This window comes from Oratosquilla oratoria, chromosome 13 (assembly GCF_046742065.1).
Source record: "Oratosquilla oratoria isolate Oo_2021 chromosome 13, ASM4674206v1, whole genome shotgun sequence".
NCBI lineage: Eukaryota > Metazoa > Arthropoda > Malacostraca > Stomatopoda > Squillidae > Oratosquilla > Oratosquilla oratoria.
Window position 1 is genome coordinate 42,225,375 of NC_134789.1, and position 23,989 is coordinate 42,249,363.

Below are 23,989 nucleotides of genomic sequence, written 5' to 3' on the forward strand. Positions count from 1 at the left end.
TGGAGCTAAAGGAGACTCAGTGCTACAATAATTATTATCATCAAGGACCTATAAGTTTCTATTATAGTATATCATATATTATCTTAATCTATTACAGTTTTTTCCCCTTGTATATATTAGATATTACCATATCATATTTAAGAAAATAAATAATGTGCTATATTCTAGTTTACTTTTGTTTAGCACCTTATAGGCAATGGCAGCTCAAATGAAGAAAACGTGAAACTGCAGTACATACTGTTACGGGACGGGGCGGGTTATGTGAAGAGACGTTACGTATAGGAATGAACTTAATGATTACCTGCTAGAGGAAAAACCAGACATAATGGGAAATGTGGAGACTAAACTAATGGGTGAAATACCCATCCATCGATGTTGGACATGGACTATACAATTACTGGATTAAAAACAGACAAGAAACAGGGAGGAGGAATCATATTCTTGGCCAAGAAAAACTTGAATGTGACAAAAATTGCACAGGGCAAAGGTACAGTAATGTAGAATTTATCATGATAAAAGTCGAAGACAAGAACATGAATAGTAGAAAGTTTGTGGTGACTTATGTGCCCCCAAACACGAATGTCGGGTTAATAAGACGCGTGGAAACTCGTACACCGTCTTTATTATTGTTATGCAAGGTTTGCCAACGTAAACATTAAGCATGAACATCTACATGCGCAACAGCAAAGGTAATAAGAGTAATATGCAAAGCAATAATACAACACCCCTCAAGTTTATAAAATCTCTAAATAAACTTATTAGTAAATAACAGTTTACTAATTCCCGAATAAGCTGCAAAAGAAAGCATATTGATGACATATCAAACTAGAGTAAACCTTTAGAGTCAAGAACCAAATTAGATACTGTACTTGCAATACATACACAAAACAGTTTTATCTTGTTTCAATAATAAATCATCTCAGGTTGTACATTGGGTTTAGACACTCTGCCGGACCTTCTAACTTCAGTTTGTGATGGGCTAGGTGCACTAGGTTTAGTACTAGGCCAAACAATAGATGTAGATGCACCTTTAGGAATATCACTGACATATATGGAATCATCAGAAGAACCGAGCAGGGTGGGAGTCCCGTCTTCGGATTCATTGTTAGGCAATTTACTGTGTTCACCTGTGTGTATGAGAGAGTGTCTGTTCCTTCTTATTATGGAGCCTGCATCAGTCAGGACTTTGTATGATCTCGGTTGAGTCAGTCTCTGTGTTACTTCTCCATAACGTTCTTGGTCTCATATGTATACCTTTATCACCTGCTTGAAGAGCTGGCAATGTCTGGATACGATGGTGGTTGTTGTAGTTCTTTGAGTATTTCTCTCTATAGAGTTCCTCATTTTCTAGTAAATCATCTTGGTTATATCCCTTTGGTATCAATGTATCAGGGAGTACTGGCAGCTTTGTTCTGATTTTTCTACTCATCAGTATTTCACTTGGGGTCAAACCATTTCTAAGTGGAGCTGAACGATAAGCAAGTAGTCCTAAATAAGGGTTAGCATTCTTTTTAAGGATGTTTTTAGCTGTCTGGACTGCCCGTTCTGCCTCCCCATTTGCCTGTGGGTGTAGGGGGTGATGAAGTAACATGGGCAAACCCCCAACACTTGGCAAATTCTTTGAACTCATGGCTGGAGTACTGAGGTCCATTGTCAGATACAACAGTTTCAGGAATTCCATGTACAGAAAAAATATCTGCCAGAGCTGTTGTGACTGCAATCGTTGTGGTGTTTTTCAGTTCTCTGAACTCAAACCATCGACTGGAATAATCAACAGCAATGATGTATGACTTACCCTCTAATTCAAAAAGATCTGTACCAATTCGGCTCCAAGGTTTGCCTGGAAAGGACATTGGTAAGAGAGATTCCTTTGGTTCAGGTCGTAGCTTAGCACAAATATGGCACTTGTTAACCATAGATTCTATCTGCTTTGTGATGAGAGGCCACCAAACTGAGTAACTTGCTCGTCCTTGGCACTTAGTAATTCCTAAATGACCTTCATGTAAAGCATTGAGAATTTCTAGCTGTAGAGAGGTTGGAACAACAATACGGTTGTTGAACATTAGTAGTCCTTGGTTGACTGTCAAATGCTGTTTTTTCTCCCAATAGGGTTTCAAGAGTGGCTGAGAAGGAATTATTGAAGGCCACCCATCAAGGCAATAAGCATGTACTTGTTTGCAGATGGCATCTGCTTGTTGAGCTGCTTTGATCTCTCCCAGGCGTCGTTCTGTAGCTGCTTTGATCTCTCCCAGGCGTTGTTCTGTAGCTGGGATAACTTGAAAATTACCCTCTTGGTTTTCTTTCTACTTCTTCTATAAGCTCTAGATCTGCTTCTGTTGTTGTTGTTGTCGTTCCTTAGACTGTCTGTCCGAGCAGTCCCGTCTCCCCAAGGAATGCCATAGCCGAAACTGGGTTTTCCCACAAATCCTTTATAGAGCGTATGTTGTGTTGTTTGCGTGCATGATTGTGTATAATGCAGTCTTCCATTATGTGTTGTATGGTATGGGGTGAAGTGTTACATCCTGGGCAGCTGTTCACAATGCGGTCATCCAGCCTCTTCTGGTAGCTTAGAAGTGCTGGGTGGTGACCGCACCGCAGTCTGGCCAAGTGGACTCTGTCCTTTCGTGGGAGAGAGGATTCAGAAGGGTGGATATCAGGGGGTCTGGCATGCAGCAGTGTGTTGTCTTTCAGTGTGTTAATGGAGCGGTGAGTGATATGATTATGAATATGTTTCCGGAGGCTGGTATTTGGTGGTTGTGGAGGAAGAGAAGAGAGTATCTGTGCATGATAAAGGTCTTTGGGTGTTGTTTTAATGTTTCTTGGTGTGTGTGGGTGTTCTGCTATGTAGTGTAGCGGGTGTAATGTGTTTGTGGTGGCTGCGGCAAGTGTTTGTGTGCCTCTCATGTCGAGGTGGTCCTTGACTTTGAGGACTTTTGTTTCATGGTGTAAATGGTCTGTAGGTGTTGTATTTGTGCAGCCTGTAATTGTTTTTAGGGCTTTGTTTTGTATGATTTGAAGGGTGTTGTGGTGTGTCTCACTGAGATTAGGAGCCCATGCAGGACTCGCATAATTCATCACTGAGCGTATGCATTGTTTGTATATTGTTATATTAGTTTCTTTGTTTTGTCCAAATGTTGTTCCAGTGATTGACTTAAGTGCGTTAAGTCTGGGAGTGCATTTGTTTTTTATGTTTGTGATGTGTTGTTTGAAAGACATGGATGTATCGTATGTTACACCAAGAATTTTCGGTGTGTTTGTGTGTGGTATTAGAGTGTTGTTGATGTAGAGATGAGGTATGTATTTGTGTTCTTTTGTCCAGTTGGGGAGAAGTGTTGCTGTAGATTTGGTTGGAGCTATTTTGAGTCTGTTTGTGATGAACCATGTGTTGAGTGTGTCAAGGTAAGGCTGGATTATTTCTGCAGCTTTGTCTGTGTTACGATGTGTGCATGTGATTGTTATGTCGTCTGCGTAGGAAGAGATTTGTATTTCTGAGGTGTCTGGTGTGGGTAAGTCATGCATGTATAGATTAAATAGTGTGGGGGATAGAACTGAGCCCTGTGGTACTCCGTTCTTAATGTTTCTGATGTGCGATGATTGGCCATTATATGACATATAAGCATTCCTACCTGCCAGATAATTGGCCAGCCATCTTTTGGTGTTATTGTGCATGTCTGTGTTATATATTTTATTTGTTAGGTTGTGGCAGGGGATAGCATCAAAAGCTTTACTAATGTCTAATGTTATAAGAAGTGTTCTTTGGTGGGGCCTATCTGAATTGATGCCATCTAAAATTCTTTGTGTGAGGTTTGTCAGAAGAGTGTTTGCGGAGTGTAGTGGCCTAAAACCGTGTTGTGAGTCAGCAAGGGGAATATGTGGTGTGACAAGTTTAAGTATTAGGCGTTCAATGACTTTAGAGGGGGTGCAGAGAAGTGTGATTGGACGGTGCGATGTTGGGATTGTTGGGTCTTTGTTCGGTTTTGGAATGGTGATTATTTTACCATGCTTCCAGATGTCGGGTATAGTGTTGTGTGAATAGCTGTAGTTTGCAATGTTTGTGAGTGCGTGTATACCTTGTGGTCCAATGTGTTTTAGGTGGATATTGCTTATGTTATCAGGGCCACAGGCAGATGAGTGCTTGAGACTATGTATTATGAGTTTTGTCTGACTGTCTATGAAGGGTATATAGTCTGAGTCTGTGGGAAAGTCTTTCTTACGTCGAATGGTGCGTTGGTCGTCAGGGTGAGAAGTGAGATGGCTTGTCTGTGCAAAATGACGTATGAGTGCGTTTGCTTGTTGTCTGTTTGAGGGTAGATTATCTGTTGTTGTGATTATTGCTGCGTGAGAGCGTGTAGTGTTACTGTTGGATAGTGTAATGCTGTTGAGTGTTTTGTACAATTTGCTGGTGTTTGTTTTGTGATCAAGTGTATTGATAAAGTTTTGCCAATTTTGTGTTTTTTGTTCATGTATTTTATTGGCAATCACAGTGTTTAGTGTTTGTATTTGGTCTGCTATGTTTTGAGGGATAGGTGTGGGGGTACCGTGTTTAAGTGTGTCACGTTGTCTGATGAGGCCTTGGATTTCTGGTGTGAAGTTGGGGTTGTGTGATTTTCTGTTGCCTCTAGGGATGTATCTCTTGTCTGCATTTTGTATGATTGTATTAAAAGTGTGCACAGCATTGTTTATGTTTGTGATTGGTGTACTGTTAAGTGTTTCAAAATGTTGTTCTGTCTCTTCAGTAAAAGCTTCCCAGTTAACTCTCTTGTAATTGGTGTAAGTGTGTCTGTGGCCGACTGGGGTGCATCTTGTTTTGGTGGTGATGATGATTGGAAGGTGGTCAGAGCCAAGGGTTCCGACCACTCTCCATGATGTTGTTGGGGTTAGGCAGGGGGAGCAAAAGGTGATATCAGGAGAGGAGGGAGTGTAGAGGGCTTGGTGTGGGATATGTGTATGAATATGTGTGTTGTTCATGATAGTCAATGAGTCAAACTGAGTCTGTATATCAAGCCCTCTGTCTGTGTCAGGGTTGTCGACATACCAGGCAGACGACTTGGCGTTGAAGTCTCCACCCATGATCAGGTTGGGGATTGAGGCTAGTTGGCTAAAATGAGGCCTGAAGGTGTCTGGAACTGTGGGGGATGATTGGGGGGGGAATGTACATGTTAACTATTGTCAGTGTTGATTTGTTGCCTGTGCGGATTCGAATGGATTGGATTTCTGTTGTGTTATCTGTGGTAGGGAGGAGAATTTTGGTTGTGGCACTTGTGTCCACAAAACAGATGGAGTGGTGGATCAGGGTGATGAGTCCACCGCCATAGCCGTCAGTCCGGTCTTGTCTGATGGTGGTGTAATTATGAAATGATGGTGTTTTGTGTGAGTGTCTTAGTTTTGTTTCTTGTAAAATCACAATGTGTATGCTGTGTTGTTTAAGAAAGTGTTCAAGTTCATGTTTTTTCGTGTTAATACCGTCAATGTTGTGTTGTAATATGTTGATGTTGTGTGTTTTGTATGTGTTGTATGTTGCCGTTTGGGGTTGAGGTTGGGGTGGTAGTGGGGAAGGTGTAGGATCTGGGTCAGAGGGGGGGAAAGGAGAGATCGGGGACAAAGGAAGGGGAGTAATAATCGGGGTAAGGGCAAAGGGAAATTGGGAGTGGGTGAGGGTGCTGGCTGTGGTTGGGGAGGTGGGAGTGGAGTTACTGGAGGGCAGGTAGAACATGTCCAAGTGTTTGTGTATTGGTTTGTGTCAGCAAGTGTTGTACAAGTGAGGTGGGCCCAGTTTTTGCACATATTGCACTGAACTGAGCCCTTTGTCTGTCTGCTCGAAGTAATGGGTTTAGAGCATGTTGGGCATGTGTATTTTGTGGTGGGCCCAGGATTGCTCTCTACATCTCCAGCTAAAAGTAGAAGAGGAGTGATCGCCGGAAAATCACTCCTCGGTGCAGAAAAAATGTAATATTGCATGTTGGGAAAAAGGATTGTGGTACTCCCCAAGGTAGGCGTAGCTCCTCTTGGGGATCGGCGCCACCTGCGTAGAGCCGGTGGCCAGGGGTAGATGCTGCTGTTTGGCCCCCAACTCTTGGGGTTGGGGGGTGGTCCCACGACGTAGACGCTGCAGCTCCAGGACCTCTGCTTCTGTAGGAAGACTTGTTGGAGCACGCGATAAAGCATCAGCTGTGTTCTGATGAACACCTTGTACATATGTCGCTTCTGGCGAATATCTTGCTAGTCGAAGACGAAAGCGAAGAATTCTAGGCGGAAGTTTTGACAAATCAGTACTTGAGAGCAAAGGCACTAAAGGGCGGTGGTCTGTCTCAAGCTTGAAAACTGTTCCTAAAATGTAGTCCTTAAACTTTTCACAAACCCAAGTAGCTGCTAAAGCCTCTTTTTCAATAACTGCATACCTCTTCTCAGTGTCACTGAGTGATCTTGAAGCATAAGCAATAGGACGACGGTGCCCTGTGTCATCCACTTGTATAAGAACAGCGCCAAGGCCGTCTTGACAAGCATCTGCAGCAAATAATACATTTCTTGTTTGGATCATAATGGGCTAGGATCTCTGTTGACACAAGTTTCTTCTTGATTGTTTGAAATGCAGCTTCTTGTGGTTGGTCCCAGAACCATTGTTGACTTTTCCTTAAAAGCTGGCGAAGTGGTTCATTTACACTGGCCAAATCAGGAATGAACTTAGCGAGCTGATTAACCATACCGTTGAATCTTTGTCATTCTGTAACATTCATTGGTCTTGGGAAATCTTGGACAGCTTTGGTTTTTCCTGGATCTGCTTCAATGCCTTTCTCTGAAATGATGTGGCCCAAGAATTTCATGTGTCCTTTCGAAAACTCGCATTTGTCGTTTAGGGTGATTCTTGCTCCCTGTAGTCAACGTAACACTTCTCGAACTCGATTGTCATGAATCTCCTGTGTGGGCCCATGGATGAGGATATCATCCATGTGGCAAACAACTCCTTCCAAACCTTCCAGTATGGTTGACATGGTTCTTTGAAAGATTTCAGGGGCAGAGCTAATGCCGAAGGGCAAACGATTGAAGCAATAACGCCCAAATGGAGTCACAAATGTTGTTAGCAATCTAGTTTCTTCATCAAGTGGTATCTGCCAGAATCCAGAGTTGGCATCAAGTTTCGTAAAAACTTTACTACCTCGTAACTTGGCAAGATTCTCGTCCACACTGGCCATAGGGTGTACTTCTCTCTTCACGGCTTTATTCAAAGGTTTCAGATCCACACAAATTCTCACATCTCCATTAGGTTTTACAATGTTAACCATCCCTGAGCACCACTCTGTAGCAACAGTTACAGGTGAAATGACTTTTTGGTGAACCATGGACTGTAGTTTCTCTTTGACTTTAGGTAACAGAGGATGTGGTACACGTCTTGGAGTATAAAGGCAATGAGGAGTAGCATCTTCGTGCAAAGAAATTCTGTATGTAGACTTGAGTAATCCTAATCCTTTGAAGAGCTTGGGAAATTCTTCCTTGAAGTTTACTGCGTTTTCTATGCTATACACTTCTTTAGCAGGTTTCAGCAGTTCAAGAGCTTCAATAGCTGATTTGGACAAAAGATTATTACCCTGACCTGTCATAACATACACATTTTCTATATGTCTCCTATCACCTAATTCAAGCACAGCATCTACAATTTTCCCTTTAATAAGGTGATTGAGATTCACTTCCCCTGGTCCTCGGAAGTCACTAGCTGCTGGCGTGAGGTTACACTCTTTAAGCCAAGGTGTTTTGTCACTAACAATTGTCACTTTGGATCCACAATCAAGTTTAAAGTTAGTCACTTTCCTATCTACAGTGACAACAACTGACCAAAAATTCTCACTAGCAGATTTGACTTCCCCTAACATAAAATAATTATCTACAATTTCATCACAATCATCGTCAGTTTCAAATACAGATTTTGAAAAATGGCAAACTGAAGCATAATGGCCTACTTTCGAACACTTGTGGCATTTAGAATCTCTGGCTGGGCAGTTTTTCTTGAAATGTCTGTCATTATTGCCACACCATTTACACCTGGAAGAGGTAAAACCAGACATTTTATTTGGAGATTCACCTCTCTTCTTTCCTGTCTGTTTCGGTTTCGGTGCCTCATGTACATTTCAATTCAGGTTTCTTTTGTGCGCTGGTTTCCTCGTTGAAGATGTACTGGTACCTTTCCGCTTATTCATGTACTCTACTGTAGCTTCCAATTTACCTGTAATTACTTGCTTGTGTGTTCTGGAGATTTCTGCTGCTCGAAGACTTTCAATCACTTTGTCGAGGCTTGGGACTGGCCGTTCACGGAGTAGTCGTTCTCTCCCTGCCTCATCCGATGTACCAACGACAATTCTGTCACGAATGAGAGAGTCTTTCAAGGTTTCAATCTCACATGATTCGCTTAGTTGTTGTTGTTGTTGTCATTCCCTAGACTGTCTGTCCGAGCAGTCCCGTCTCCTCAAGGAATGCCACAGCCGAAACTGGGTTTTCCCACAAATCCTTTATAGAGTGTATGTTGTGTTGTTTGCGTGCATGATTGTGTATAATGCAGTCTTCCATTATGTGTTGTATGGTATGGGGTGAAGTGTTACATCCTGGGCAGCTGTTCACAACACGGTCGTCCAGCCTCTTCTGGTAGCTTAGAAGTGCTGGGTGGTGACCGCATCGCAGTCTGGCCAAGTGGACTCTGTCCTTACGTGGGAGAGAGGATTCAGAAGGGTGGATATCAGGGGGTCTGGCATGCAGCAGTGTGTTGTCTTTCAGTGTGTTAATGGAGCGGTGAGTGATATGATTATGAATATGTTTCCGGAGGCTGGTATTTGGTGGTTGTGGAGGAAGAGAAGAGAGTATCTTTGTGTAATAAAGGTCTTTGGGTGTAGTTTTAATGTTTCTTGGTGTGTGTGGGTGTTCTGCTATGTAGTGTAGCGGGTGTGATGTGTTTGTGGTGGCTGCAGCAAGTGTTTGTGTGCCTCTCATGTCGAGGTGGTCCTTGACTTTGAGGACTTTTGTTTCATGGTGTAAATGGTCTGTAGGTGATGTATTTGTGCAGCCTGTAATTGTTTTTAGGGCTTTGTTTTGTATGATTTGAAGGGTGTTGTGGTGTGTCTCACTGAGATTAGGAGCCCATGCAGGACTCGCATAATTCATCACTGAGCGTATGCATTGTTTGTATATTGTTATATTAGTTTCTTTGTTTTGTCCAAATGTTGTTCCAGTGATTGACTTAAGTGCGTTAAGTCTAGGTGTGCATTTGTTTTTTATGTTTGTGAGGTGTTGTTTGAAAGACATGGATGTATCGTATGTTACACCAAGAATTTTCGGTGTGTTTGTGTGTGGTATTAGAGTGTTGTTGATGTAGAGATGAGGTATGTATTTGTGTTCTTTTGTCCAGTTGGTGAGAAGTGTTGCTGTAGATTTGGTTGGAGCTATTTTGAGTCTGTTTGTGATGAACCATGTGTTGAGTGTGTCAAGGTAAGGCTGGATTATTTCTGCAGCTTTGTCTGTGTTACGATGTGTGCATGTGATTGTTATGTCGTCTGCGTAGGAAGAGATTTGTATTTCTGAGGTGTCTGGCGTGGGTAAGTCATGCATGTATAGATTAAATAATGTGGGGGATAGAACTGAGCCCTGTGGTACTCCGTTCTTAATGTTTCTGATGTGCGATGATTGGCCATTATATGACACATGAGCATTCCTGCCTGCCAGATAATTGGCCAGCCATCTTTTGGTGTTATTGTGCATGTCTGTGTTATATATTTTATTTGTTAGGTTGTGGCGGGGGATAGCATCAAAAGCTTTACTAATGTCCAATGTTATAAGAAGTGTTCTGTGGTGGGGCCTATCTGAATTGATGCCATCTAAAATTCTTTGTGTGAGGTTTGTCAGAAGAGTGTTTGTGGAGTGTAGTGGCCTAAAACCGTGTTGTGAGTCAGCAAGGGGAATATATGGTGTGACAAGTTTAAGTATTAGGCGTTCAATGACTTTAGAGGGGGTGCAGAGAAGTGTGATTGGGCGGTGCGATGTTGGGATTGTTGGGTCTTTGTTCGGTTTTGGAATGGTGATTATTTTACCATGCTTCCAGATGTCGGGTATTGTGTTGTGTGAATAGCTGTAGTTTGCAATGTTTGTGAGTGCGTGTATACCTCGTGGTCCAATGTGTTTTAGGTGGATGTTGCTTATGTTATCAGGGCCACAGGCAGATGAGTGCTTGAGACTATGCATTATGAGTTTTGTCTGACTGTCTATGAAGGGTGTATAGTCTGAGTCTGTGGGAAAGTCTTTCTTACGTCGAATGGTGCGTCGGTTGTCAGGGTGAGATGCAAGATGGCTCGTCTGTGCAAAATGACGTATGAGTGCGTTTGCTTGTTGTCTGTTTGAGGGTAGATTATTTGTTGTTGTGATTATTGCTGCGTGAGAGCGTGTAGTGTTAGTGTTGGATAGTGTGATGCTGTTGAGTGTTTTGTACAATTTGCTGGTGTTTGTTTTGTGATCAAGTGTATTGATAAAGTTTTGCCAATTTTGTGTTTTTTGTTCATGTATTTTATTGGCAATCACAGTGTTTAGTGTTTGTATTTGGTCTGCTATGTTTTGAGGGATAGGTGTGGGGGTATTGTGTTTAAGTGTGTCACGTTGTCTGATGAGGCCTTGGATTTCTGGTGTGAAGTTGGGGTTGTGTGATTTTCTGTTGCCTCTAGGGATGTATCTCTTGTCTGCGTTTTGTATGATTGTATTAAAAGCGTGCACAGCATTGTTTATGTTTGTGATTGGTGTACTGTTAAGTGTTTCAAAATGTTGTTCTGTCTCTTCATTAAAGGCTTCCCAGTTAGCTCTCTTGTAATTGGTGTAAGTGTCTGTGGCCAGCTGGGGTGCATCTTGTTTTGGTGGTGATGATGATTGGAAGGTGGTCAGAACCAAGGGCTCCATCTTCGATTCGCTTAGTTGTCGAAGTCGGAGCACATACTCATTTACTGATTCGTTGTTGTTGTTGTTGTTGTCGTTCCCTAGACTGTCTGTCCGAGCAGTCCCGTCTCCCCAAGGAAGGCCACAGCCGAAACTGGGTTTTCCCACAAATCCTTTATAGAGTGTATGTTGTGTTGTTTGCGTGCATGATTGTGTATAATGCAGTCTTCCATTATGTGTTGTATGGTATGGGGTGAAGTGTTACATCCTGGGCAGCTGTTCACAACACGGTCGTCCAGCCTCTTCTGGTAGCTTAGAAGTGCTGGGTGGTGACCACATCGCAGTCTGGCCAAGTGGACTCTGTCCTTTCGTGGGAGAGAGGATTCAGAAGGGTGGATATCAGGGGGTCTGGCATGCAGCAGTGTGTTGTCTTTCAGTGTGTTAATGGAGCGGTGAGTGATATGATTATGAATATGTTTCCGGAGGCTGGTATTTGGTGGTTGTGGAGGAAGAGAAGAGAGTATCTGTGTGTAATAAAGGTCTTTGGGTGTAGTTTTAATGTTTCTTGGTGGTGTAGTTGTTCTGCTATGTAGTTTAGCGGGTGTGATGTGTTTGTGGTGGCTGCGGCAAGTGTTTGTGTGCCTCTCATGTCGAGGTGGTCCTTGACTTTGAGGACTTTTGTTTGATGGTGTAAATGGTCTGTAGGTGTTGTATTTGTGCAGCCTGTAATTGTTTTTAGGGCTTTGTTTTGTATGATTTGAAGGGTGTTGTGGTGTGTCTCACTGAGATTAGGAGCCCATGCAGGACTCGCATAATTCATCACTGAGCGTATGCATTGTTTGTATATTGCTATATTAGTTTCTTTGTTTTGTCCAAATGTTGTTCCAGTGATTGACTTAAGTGCGTTAAGTCTAGGTGTGCATTTGTTTTTTATGTTTGTGATGTGTTGTTTGAAAGACATGGATGTATCGTATGTTACACCAAGAATTTTCGGTGTGTTTGTGTGTGGTATTAGAGTGTTGTTGATGTAGAGATGAGGTATGTATTTGTGTTCTTTTGTCCAGTTGGGGAGAAGTGTTGCTGTAGATTTGGTTGGAGCTATTTTGAGTCTGTTTGTGATGAACCATGTGTTGAGTGTGTCAAGGTATGGCTGGATTATTTCTGCAGCTTTGTCTGTGTTACGATGTGTGCATGTGATTGTTATGTCATCTGCGTAGGAAGAGATTTGTATTTCTGAGGTGTCTGGTGTGGGTAAGTCATGCATGTATAGATTAAATAGTGTGGGGGATAGAACTGAGCCTTGTGGTACTCCGTTCTTAATGTTTCTGATGTGCGATGATTGGCCATTATATGACACATGAGCATTCCTGCCTGCACCGATCCCCAAGAGGAGCTACGCCTACCTGGGGGAGTACCACAATCCTTTTTTCCAACATACAATGTTACGTTTTTTCTGCACTGAGGGGTGATTTTCCGGCGATCACCCCTCTTCTTCTACTTTTAGCTGGAGATGTAGAGAGCAATCCTGGGCCCACCACAAAATACACATGCCCAACATGCTCTAAACCCATTACTTCGAGCAGACAGACAAAGGGCTCAGTTCAGTGCAAAATGTGCAAAAACTGGGCCCACCTCACTTGTACAACACTTGCTGACACAAACCAATACACAAACACTTGGACATGTTCTACCTGCCCTCCAGTAACCCCACTCCCACCTCCCCAACCACAGCCAACACCCTTACCCACTCCCAATTTCCCTTTGCCCTTACCCCCGATTAGTACTCCCCTTCCTTTGTCCCCGATCTCTCCTTTCCCCCCCTCTGACCCAGATCCTACACCTTCCCCACTACCACCCCAACCTCAACCCCAAACGGCAACATACAACACATACAAAACACACAACATCAACATATTACAACACAACATTGACGGTATTAACACTAAAAAACATGAACTTGAATGCTTTCTTAAACAACACAACATACACATTGCGATTTTACAAGAAACAAAACTAAGACACTCACACAAAACACCATCATTTCATAATTACACCACCATCAGACAAGACCGGACTGACGGCAATGGCGGTGGACTCATCACCCTGATCCACCACTCCATCTGTTTTGTGGACACAAGTGCCACAACCAAAATTCTCCTCCCTACCACAGATAACACAACAGAAACCCAATCCATTCGAATCCGCACAGGCAACAATTCAACACTGACAATAGTTAACATGTACATTCCCCCCCAATCATCCCCCACAGTTCCAAACACCTTCAGACCTCAACTTAGCCAACTAGCCTCAATCCCCAACCTGATCATGGGTGGAGACTTTAACGCCAAGTCGTCTGCCTGGTATGTCGACAACCCTGACACAGACAGAGGGCTTGATATACAGACTCAGTTCGACTCATTGACTATCATGAACAACACGCATAATCATACACATATCCCACACCAAGCCCTCTACACTCCCTCCTCTCCTGATATCACCTTTTGCTCCCCCTGCCTAACCCCAACAACATCATGGAGAGTGGTCGGAGCCCTTGGCTCTGACCACCTTCCAATCATCATCACCACCAAAACAAGATGCACCCCAGCTGGCCACAGACACACTTACACCAATTACAAGAGAGCTAACTGGGAAGCTTTTACTGAAGAGACAGAACAACATTTTGAAACACTTAACAGTACACCAATCACAAACATAAACAATGCTGTGCACGCTTTTAATACAATCATACAAAACGCAGACAAGAGATACATCCCTAGAGGCAACAGAAAATCACACAACCCCAACTTCACACCAGAAATCCAAGGCCTCATCAGACAACGTGACACACTTAAACACGATACCCCCACACCTATCCCTCAAAACATAGCAGACCAAATACAAACACTAAACACTGTGATTGCCAATAAAATACATGAACAAAAAACACAAAATTGGCAAAACTTTGTCAATACACTTGTTCACAAAACAAACACCAGCAAATTGTACAAAACACTCAACAGCATTACACTATCCAACACTAACACTACACGCTCTCACACAGCAATAATCACAACAACAGATAATCTACCCTCAAACAGACAACAAGCAAACGCACTCATACGTCATTTTGCACAGACGAGCCATCTTACTTCTCACCCTGACGACCGACGCACCATTCGACGTAAGAAAGACTTTCCCACAGACTCAGACTATACACCCTTCATAGACAGTCAGACAAAACTCATAATGCATAATCTCAAGCACTCATCTGCCTGTGGCCCTGATAACATAAGCAACATCCACCTAAAACTGATTCGTTGTTCTTCTGAATGGCAGAGTTGAACAAAAATCATTCATACAAGACATTTCGCTGGGGCACAAACTGCTTCTGCAACTCTTCAATAATCCTAGCAGGTTTCTTCTTGTCTTCCTCTGTCAGCGTAGGAAGAGAATTCATAGGGTAAGTCATACATCATTGCTGTTGATTCGCATGCACTTTTCTCCAAACTCGGTAGTCTGGCACGATTTTCACACGCAATTACAGGAAAGATGTCTATTTTCTTCGTAATGTTCCCATTCCAGGATGTTCACTGAAGTTTATAGCGTATCTTTCGAGACGTGGTTTCTTGATATATGACCAAAAACCATATAAATAGTCTAAAAACCACACGCTGCCACCATGTCAGGTTAATAAGACGCGTGGAAACTCGTACACCGTCTTTATTATTGTTATGCAAGGTTTGCCAATGTAAACATTAAGCATGAACATCTACATGCACAACAGCAAAGGTAATAAGATTAATATGCAAAGCAATAATACAACAACGAACGCTTGGAAAGAGAACGAGCATATGAAAATGCTAGAAGATACAAGGCAATCATCAAATGAGATACTAATGGGCGGGGGTAACCTGGTAATTATGGGGGACTTCAATTGCAAAGAAATGTGTTGGGAGAACATGACAGTGAGAGGAAGAGAGGACTTGTGGGTTAATGTACTACTGGACATGACCATGGAATATACAATGACTCAGTGGGTCAGTGAAAACACCAGATATAGAAATAACGAGGAGCCATCTAAACTAGATTTAATAATTACAACAGAACCTAAAATTGTGGATAAAATCCAAGACACCAATCTTCCTTGTGTGACTTATGGGCCAATCTGATGGCTTTTGCCAGTTACCTGGTGGTCATGTGTCTCCTGTAAGAGAGGCCTTTGGCAACAAATTGATTGACTGATCCAGGACTTGTGGTGGGTACCTATTTGTGGTGGTCTTTAGAGATGGATATCTGCCACTTTCAAAACCTGTCAACCCCATCATCTTCATCTGGAGGTGTAGCCATATGAGGACGATACTATGTCCTTGGATTGAGCACAAGATATCTAACAACTTTGACTGTATATACTCCACCTTTACATACAAGTAGAGTTGACAACTGGTGACTGTTACCCTCTTACTACTGAAAACTAGTGGCATAATAACAGTTTCTAACCAAAACAACATAGATATCAGTCCAAAGTTTATTCTCAAGGAGATTAGTGGGAGGGCCTGAGGACCACTGTCACTCACTGTGGGGCTAAACGAGACTCAGTGCTACAATAATTATTATCATCAAGGACCTATAAGTTTCTATTATAGTATATCATATATTATCTTAATCTATTATAGTTTTTTCCCCTTGTATATATTAGATATTACCATATCATATTTAAGAAAATAAATAATGTGCTATATTCTAGTTTACTTTTGTTTAGCACCTTATAGGCAATGGCAGCTCAAATGAAGAAAACATGAAACTGCAGTACATACCATATGTACACCAAAGGCTTTTTCCCCCTTACAAGGGGGGTGGCCAAAAAACAAAGGTATAAAATCCACTCCCACCCATTCCATCCCCATATACTCCACTCCCATTCACACCCCTCAATATTGTATGCTTTCAGTAGTATGACTGCAGTTTTACAACTGGCTTTGAATTGCTACACTTGACTTTTGATGGCTACAAGTTCCAAGGTGTTTCAAAAGATACTGTCTCAACTTAATCCAGGCCTTTTCCTGTGCTAAAGAGTGAAATTTGAGAGACCCTCCCCACTTTGGGACCATCATCACGCTGTGTTGGAATGATGCCGAACAAAAGAAAGAGTAGGGAGGTTCTAAAAGATGACCTGCACCAGGATATGAACAAACTTCATATGGCTTGTCATAGTTGTTTTTCTTTAATATCTGGACACCCATCTGAGCATATAACTCTGAATTCAAATCCTGATCATCTACTGATACTAAAAAGAGGAAAGCTGAATTGCTTTTTTCTATTGGCAAAATTCTTTCTGGATATAGCCTTGGATCTGAAAGACTCTGTCTCAAATATAGAACACAATCATCATGCACTCTTAAACGCTCAAATGTATCAAAGTTTACTGGGGGGATGAAACCATTGTGGGTATGAAACCCTATTTCTATAGGAGCAATACATCCATTGATGACTACAGTTGCTTTAACCTGGGGTATAAATGATGCCATTGAGAGTGCAAGGTCACCACCTTTGCTGGTTCCTATCACCCCAACTCCTGAGTCATTAATCTGTAAAGATATGGTAAATTTTATTTCAGTCTTTAAGAAGGTGAGCATACACACATTCTGCCCTTAATAACACTGTATAACAATGAAAAAAAACGGAAATGAGACTATCCTTTTCTAGAGTTATTTTTTGCGTAGATCACGAATATAACATCCGTTTCTTTCTGTGACCCTCCAGTTCTTCGTAAATAGCAGTGCCCGCAATGTCTATCTGAACGGTATTTTTTGTTGCTTTTACCATTTATATAATTTTTCACATAGCTATGTGTTTTTTTTTCTTAACAGGATACAGAGTTAAGATGCCTAGAGAATGCAAGAATTTGCCAGACAAGTTTTGTTATATATGTGGATCAGTTACATTAACCCCTTCCATACGGTGCCGCACACGTAGGCGTCATGGACTTAGATCTCGGTGGCAGCAGCCAATGCCAGCCGTACGACGTGTCGTAATAATACTCGCATCATAAAATATAGTCACCGCTTATATCGATCGTTCTCTCTTCACCCGTGAATTTTGATAACCATAGAAAATGCGATTACAAAAGAATTAGAAAGAATGTCATTATGGAGGGGCGACTACAATAAATATAATCAAGACGCCGATATGGCAGCCTCGCGAATACACTCGCTCCCCATGACGCCTACGTGTGCGGCACCGTATGGAAGGGGTTAAGGCAATACAAGAGACAGTTGACTCAACATGTAAAGAAACTTTATGAGCTGTACTTTGGATGTAAAGTGGGTGACCAGGACAAAAGCTGGGCACCTCACATATGTTGTGTCAAGTGTACAAGTTCCCTTTCTGCCTGGGTGAAAGGCAAAGGGACTGGCCTCATGTTTGGCGTACCAATGGTCTGGAGGGAGCCAAAGGACCACTCAACAGATTGCTACTTCTGCTTAACGGATATTAAAGGTGGGTGTTCAGTGTTTATTTTTTACTGTTTTTATATATATTTTCAAGAGATGTATCAATAAAAAAGATCGAAATACATAATAAGTTGCACTTCCACTATTTTTGCACGTGATCACAACCAATAGTATCCATTTTTAGTCTGATTTTATTTTATTTTCCTGCAGGTCGCAACAGAAAAGGCAAGAAATCTATCGTGTATCCAGATCTTCAGTCTGCTATTCGCCCAGTTCTACATTCAAGTGATATTCCTGTACCACAGCCGCCCTTTGAACTACCAAGCGATGACACGAGCAACTCAGACGATTCAGAATCTCAAGATGCAACGTATACGACACAACTTGAATCTGATAAGAAACCACACCTCATCACCCAACCAGAACTCAATGATCTAGTTCGTGATCTAACACTTACTAAGCAACAGAGTGAACTCCTGGCCTCACGTTTGCAACAATGGCACCTGTTGGATGAAGAAGCTCGAATTACAGTATTTAGGAAGCGTTCTGCAAATCTACAGGATTTCTTCATTTGCTTACTCAGTCATTTTAAGAGAGACATATGAGAACCTTGCTTTTATTCTAGACCGCATAAGTTACAAAGAGCATGAGTGGTTAATTTGTGCAGACTTGAAAGTAGTAGCCATACTTAATGGGCTACAAACTGGATACACCAAATTTATGTGCTTTCTTTGCAAGTGGGACAGTAGGGCCAGATCAGAACATTATATACGCTCAGAATGGCCATCTCGGGAATCTATGACGCTTGGATGCCATAATGTAATTCATCAGCCACTAGTTAAGAAGGAGAAAATTATTTTCCCACCACTGCATATAAAACTAGGCCTAAAGAAGCAACTTACCAAAGCACTGCAACATAACAAGCCATGTTTCCAGTATCTCAAAGGGATCTTCCCTAAAATTAGTGATGCCAAGATTAAAGAGGGTATATTTGTAGGCCCTCAGATTTGCAAGCTTATAAATGATGAGGACTTTGAGGCGACAATGGATGAACCTGAGCTAGCGGCCTGGCATGCATTCAAAGATGTATGCAAAGGGCTTCTGGGAAAGCACCAAGAGTCCCAGCGAGAGCGTAAAGTGGAGAGGCTAATCAAATGCTACCAAGATCTCGGATGCAATATGTCACTGAAGATACACTTTCTTCATTCTCATCTGTCCTTCTTCCCAGAGAATGCAGCAGATGTGAGTGATGAACATGGAGAGAGGTTCCATCAAGATATAGCGTCAATGGAAAACAGGTACAAGGGAAAATGGAGTACTGCTATGCTTATAAAAGAAGAAGTAAATAATAGATTGTAGGTTAATACATCATATAAAGCTAACAAACATGCCGATTCATTATATATTAATTAAATAAATACAATGAAGACATTTAATCTGACTTTGGGAGCAAAATACATTTATGGAACCTTGGAATTGCATAATTATTAAAACAGCGATTTACAAAAAATTGTGACGTGGCATGAAATTTTTGTTATCAAATTTGAATTCAGCACACTGAACTTCATAATAAAACGCACATGAGAACTATGTAATTTTCTTAATCCTGAAATTTGTTGTACAGTGTTATCTGCCCACATGAGAATTTGGTGTAGAGGCATGAGTGGAGATGTTAAGTAGCATGAATGATAATACTATTCCTTAGGAGACCCTGTTGTATGATATTTTGGTTCCTGATAGGAGTTATTTTGTGGTACTCTGCATTCTCTACCAGGTAGAAAGTTTGTTCAAATCTATTTAACTTATTCACATATAACCACTCTAGCACACTTCTCATTTTGTGACATCCACTCAGTAACACATGACATGAGACTGAGGAAATGGTACATCAGAATGGGCAAACCAAAGACAGAAAAAAAATGGAGAAAGAAGAAAATTGAAAGTGGCCTATACCAACATCGATGGATTAATTTCAGGACTAAATGAACTTAATGATTACCTGCTAGAGGAAAAACCAGACATAATGGGAATTGTGGAGACTAAACTAAGGGGTGAAATACCATCCATCGATGTTGGACATGGACTATACAATTACTGGATTAAAAACAGATGAAGTAGTGATTGTGCCAACAGCACTGTATGGAGCAGAAACATGGAACATGAGAGAGGAAGAGAGAAGGAACTTGAATGTGTTTGAGATGAAGTGTCTGAGAAGTATGATGGGGGTTACTAGGCTAGATAGAGTGAGAAATGAGGAAGTGAGGAGGAGAACAGGGGTGGAAAGGGAGCTGGGAGATAGGGTGGATGAAAGAGTATTAGGATGGTTTGGACACATGGAAACAATGAGTGAAGGAAGACTAGTAAAGGAGGTATGGAAGGCAGATGTGGAGGGAGTGAACATGAGGGGATGTCCTAGGATGAGATGGATGGATGGGGTGAAGGGGGCTTTGGGGAGGAGGGGAATGTCGGTTGAGGAAGGACGGGAGAGGACAGAAGACGAGTGAATGGAGAATGGTTGTATATGGAAAATGTTGTGATTCATGAGGTGGATTGGACGGGGGAATGAGGGTGAGGTAGTGTATGTGAGCAAAAATTTTTGACGCAGCCCGAAGGGATTTCTCCCCGTCCTCTCCTTTATATGGGGGGACGGAGAGGGGGGGTCGCCGATTTAATGAAGCGGCCTTGCTGTGGATGTGCTGTGTCCTGCGACACTGCTTCTGACCCAGGGCAGTGGACAGGGTGCAGGGATGACCCGTCATCTAGGAGGTGCTAAGATGGGAGGGAGGGTGGAGGGGTGTGGTGTGTTTTCGGGGATGAAATGGGTGGGAATGATTTTATGCCTTTTCCTTTTTGGCTACCTCCTTTGTAAGGGGAAAAAAGCCTTGGTATATGTATGTATGTAAAAACAGACAAGAAACAGGGAGGAGGAATCATGTTCTTGGCCAAGAAAAACTTGAATGTGACAAAAATCATTGAGGGCAAAGGTAATGTAGAACTAATCACGATAAAAGTCGAAGACAAGAACATGAAAAGTAGAAAGTTTGTGGTGACTTATGTGCCCCCAAAAATGAACGCTTGGAAAGAGAACGAGCATATGAAAATGCTAGAAGATACAAGGCAATCATTAAATGAGATACTAATGGGCGAGGGTAACCTGGTAATTATGGGGGACTTCAATTGCAAAGAAATGTGTTGGGAGAACATGACAGTGAGAGGAGAAGAAGACTTGTGGGGTAATGTACTACTGGACATGACCATGGAATATACAATGACTCAGTGGGTTAGTGAAAACACCTGATACAGAAATAATGAGGAACCATCAAAACTAGATTTAATATTTACAACAGAACCTGAAATTGTGGATAAAATCCAATACAAGATACCAATTGGAAGAATTGACCATATAATCATTGAGACTGAACTAAAGGAAGAAATATACATGGAGAGAAATGAAAAGCATAGGAAAGGGAGATTGATGTATAACAAAACGGACTTTGCAAAACTAAAGAAATTCTTCCAGAATGCAAACTGGGAAAAATTGTACATGGAAGAAAAAAAAGTGGAAGTGAAATGAGATATCTTAATGGATAACTACAATGAAGGGGTGAACAGGCACATACCAAGACAGAAGCTAGAGATAATGTACATTAAATGCTGGTTCAACAAAAGATACAGTAAGGCAAAAGATAGAAGGAACAGAACTTGAAAAAGATGGAGAAAAGGTAAAAAACCTGGAAAATGGCAAGTTTATATATACTATAGAAATGAAATGTTAAAGTGAGAAGGGAGAGATGGAGAGGGGGGGGTTGCCGAATTTATGAAGTGGCCTTGCTGTGGAAGAAAAACATGGTTTAATAAAGTTCCAAAGGGAAAAAGAGGAGAAGAATATAGTGACAGAAATACTAAAAGAAATACAGGAGGGCTAAGGACTTGAAAAGGCAATAAAAGAGATCTATAGGATGGGTAAATATTCTGAAGAGAGGAATAGACTTTTCAAAGTAAAACTTAGTTCGCAGAGAATAACAGAAGAAATATGAACAAGCGTAGGGAAACTAGCAAAAAATAAAAACTACAAAAATCTATGAATGAAAAAGGAACTGAGTGATGAGGAAACAGAAAAGGAAAAAGACACTTAAAGAGAAACCTAGGGAAAAGAACGAGAAAAGAACAGAAAACAAAAGGAAGGAGTTTTTCTGGAGAGTGATGGACTTGAGATTGAGGGAATGGTACATAAGGGAAAAGGAAATGCAGGAGAGAGAAGAAAAGGAAGAAAAGGAAAAAATTAAAGATATTATACCAACATAAAGGGATTGATATCAGGAATAGATGAATTGAATGACTATCTGGAACAAGAAAAACCAGATATAATGGGGATTGTGGAGACAAAATAAAAAGGATCATTACCACCAAATAGCATAGGCCAAGGATTACATAATTGTTGGTACAGAAATAGAGAAACAAAGCAGGGTGGAGAAGTGATGCTGCTAACCAAGAAAGGCCTAAATGTGATAAAAAATACAGAAGGAGAGAACAATGTGGAGTTGATTATGATAAGAATTGAGGATAGAGATGTGAAAAATAGAAAGTATGCAGTGATTTATGTCCCACCTAAAACTTATGCATGGAATGAAAGTGAACACTCCAAAATGCTGGAAGACACAAGAAAAACACTAAATGAAATACTAAAGAAAGAAGGAAATCTGGTAATTATGGGTGATTTTAACTTGAAAGAAATATGTTGGGAGGAAATAACTGTGAAAGGTAGAGAAGATAACTAGGGAAACATATCACTGGAAATGACCATTGATTACACATTGACACAATGGGTGAAGGAAAACGCCAGATATAGAAATAACAATGAACCCTCAAGATTGGATTTGATATTCACTTCAGAACCTGAAATTGTGGATAAAATTGAATACACGACACCAATTGGAAAAAGTGATCACATACTAATAGAACTAGAATTAAATGAAGAAACAAATATAGAAGTTAACAAAAAACACAGAAAGGGAAGACTAATGTACAACAAAACAGATTTTGAGAAACTTGGAAAATTCTTTCCAGAAGCAAATTGGAAAAAAATAATAATAATGAAAAAACAAAAGTGGAAGAGAAATGGTCAATTTGGAAGGAAATCTATAATGAAGGAGTAGATAAGTATGTACCAAGACAAAAACAGGTATAATAAGTGCAGCGAGGCAAAATACACAAGAGATAAAGCTTGGAAAAGGTGGAAAAAAGAAAAAAAAAACTGAGAAATGGAAAATATACACCAAACTAAGAAATGAATATGTAAAAATACGTAGAGAAGAAGAGAGAAATTATGAAATGGACATAACAGACAAGTATAAAGATCAACCCAAATTATTTTATATGTAAACGGCAAGCTAAAAAATTAACGGGAAATACGTAAATTATGTCAAGGTAATTGAGAATACACAGAAGATATAGAAATGGCAGATACTATGAACAAACATTTCAAATCTGTATTCACCAAAGAGGAAAAAAATCTATAAAACTGTGACCAAAGAATTGAAGTAAGATTTCCTCCAATGAAGTAATTAAATATTACTCAGAATGACCAAGTCATGTGGTCCAGACAGAGATGCAAACTGGATACTGAAGGAATGTATAGATGAACTAACAGGAAAAATACATATATACATACATATACCAAGGCTTTTTCCCCTTTACAAGGGAGGTAGCCAAATAGGAAAAGGCATAAAATCATTCCCACCCATTCCATCCCTGAATACAAAAAAACAGGAAAAATATACAAAATAATTGAATGCTCACTCAAAGAAGGAAAACTACCAGGAGACTGGAAAAATGCCAATATACATACATACATATACCAAAGGCTTTTCCACCCTTACACAGAGGGTAGCCAAAAAGAAAATTGCCAATATAGTACCAATATATAAAGGGGGAAATAAAGAAGACCCAACAAATTATAGACCGGTGTCCCTAACAAGTACAATTGTTAAAATTTGTGAATCATCAAAGATATATGGACAAAATATCTGGAGTAGAATAATATACTGAAACCAAGGCCATTTGGATTTAGATAAGGAGACAAGGAAGATGATGTACCACTAATTTAATTTGTTTTTATTCAAGATTGATAGATATACTGCAAGAAAGGGATGGCTGGGCAGATTGTGCTTTCCTGGACTTACAAAAGGCATTTGATAAAGTACCACACAGAAAACTACTATATAAATTGGAAACAGTAGGAGGCATACATGGATAACTATTGAATTGGATGGAGGACTTCCTACATGGAAGACAAATGAGAGAGGTGCTCAGAGACAAATATTCAAAATGGGAAGAAATGAGTAGTGGCATCCCACAGGGGTCAGTACTAGCTCCGATAATGTTTGCTATATACAGTATATGTAAATGACATGGACAAAGGCATTGAAAGTTACATGAACTCCGAAATAGACTGTGACTCATTGCAGAGGGATCTGAACAAAGTCTCAGAGTGGAGCAAGAGATGGGAGGTAGAATTCAACATCAAGAAGTGCAGTACAATCAAATTTGGAAAAAGCAGGAAGAGAATATCAGGACAGTATAAAATTGATGGAAAAGAAGTAAAGAAAGTAAATTCTGAAAGGGACCTAGGAGTAATCATCACC

The 23,989-nt window shown here is 40.9% G+C and overlaps 1 protein-coding gene across 6 annotated transcripts in view; it reads right to left on the reverse strand.

The window, feature by feature from the left end:
- Positions 1-23,989, reverse strand: part of LOC143032402 (acyl-coenzyme A thioesterase 5-like) — a 110,992-nt gene that overhangs the window by 38,445 nt on the left and 48,558 nt on the right. For 4 of the 6 annotated variants that reach the window (XM_076197123.1, XM_076197122.1, XM_076197120.1 and 1 more), the window contains exon 7: positions 14,352-16,481. The exons of the other annotated variants lie outside the window; for them this stretch is intronic. In XM_076197123.1, coding sequence (XP_076053238.1) covers positions 15,861-16,481 — 621 coding nt within the window. In that variant the 3' untranslated portion in view covers positions 14,352-15,860. Of the gene's footprint in view, positions 1-14,351; positions 16,482-23,989 lie in introns of those variants that run through there. 6 annotated transcript variants of the gene reach the window in all.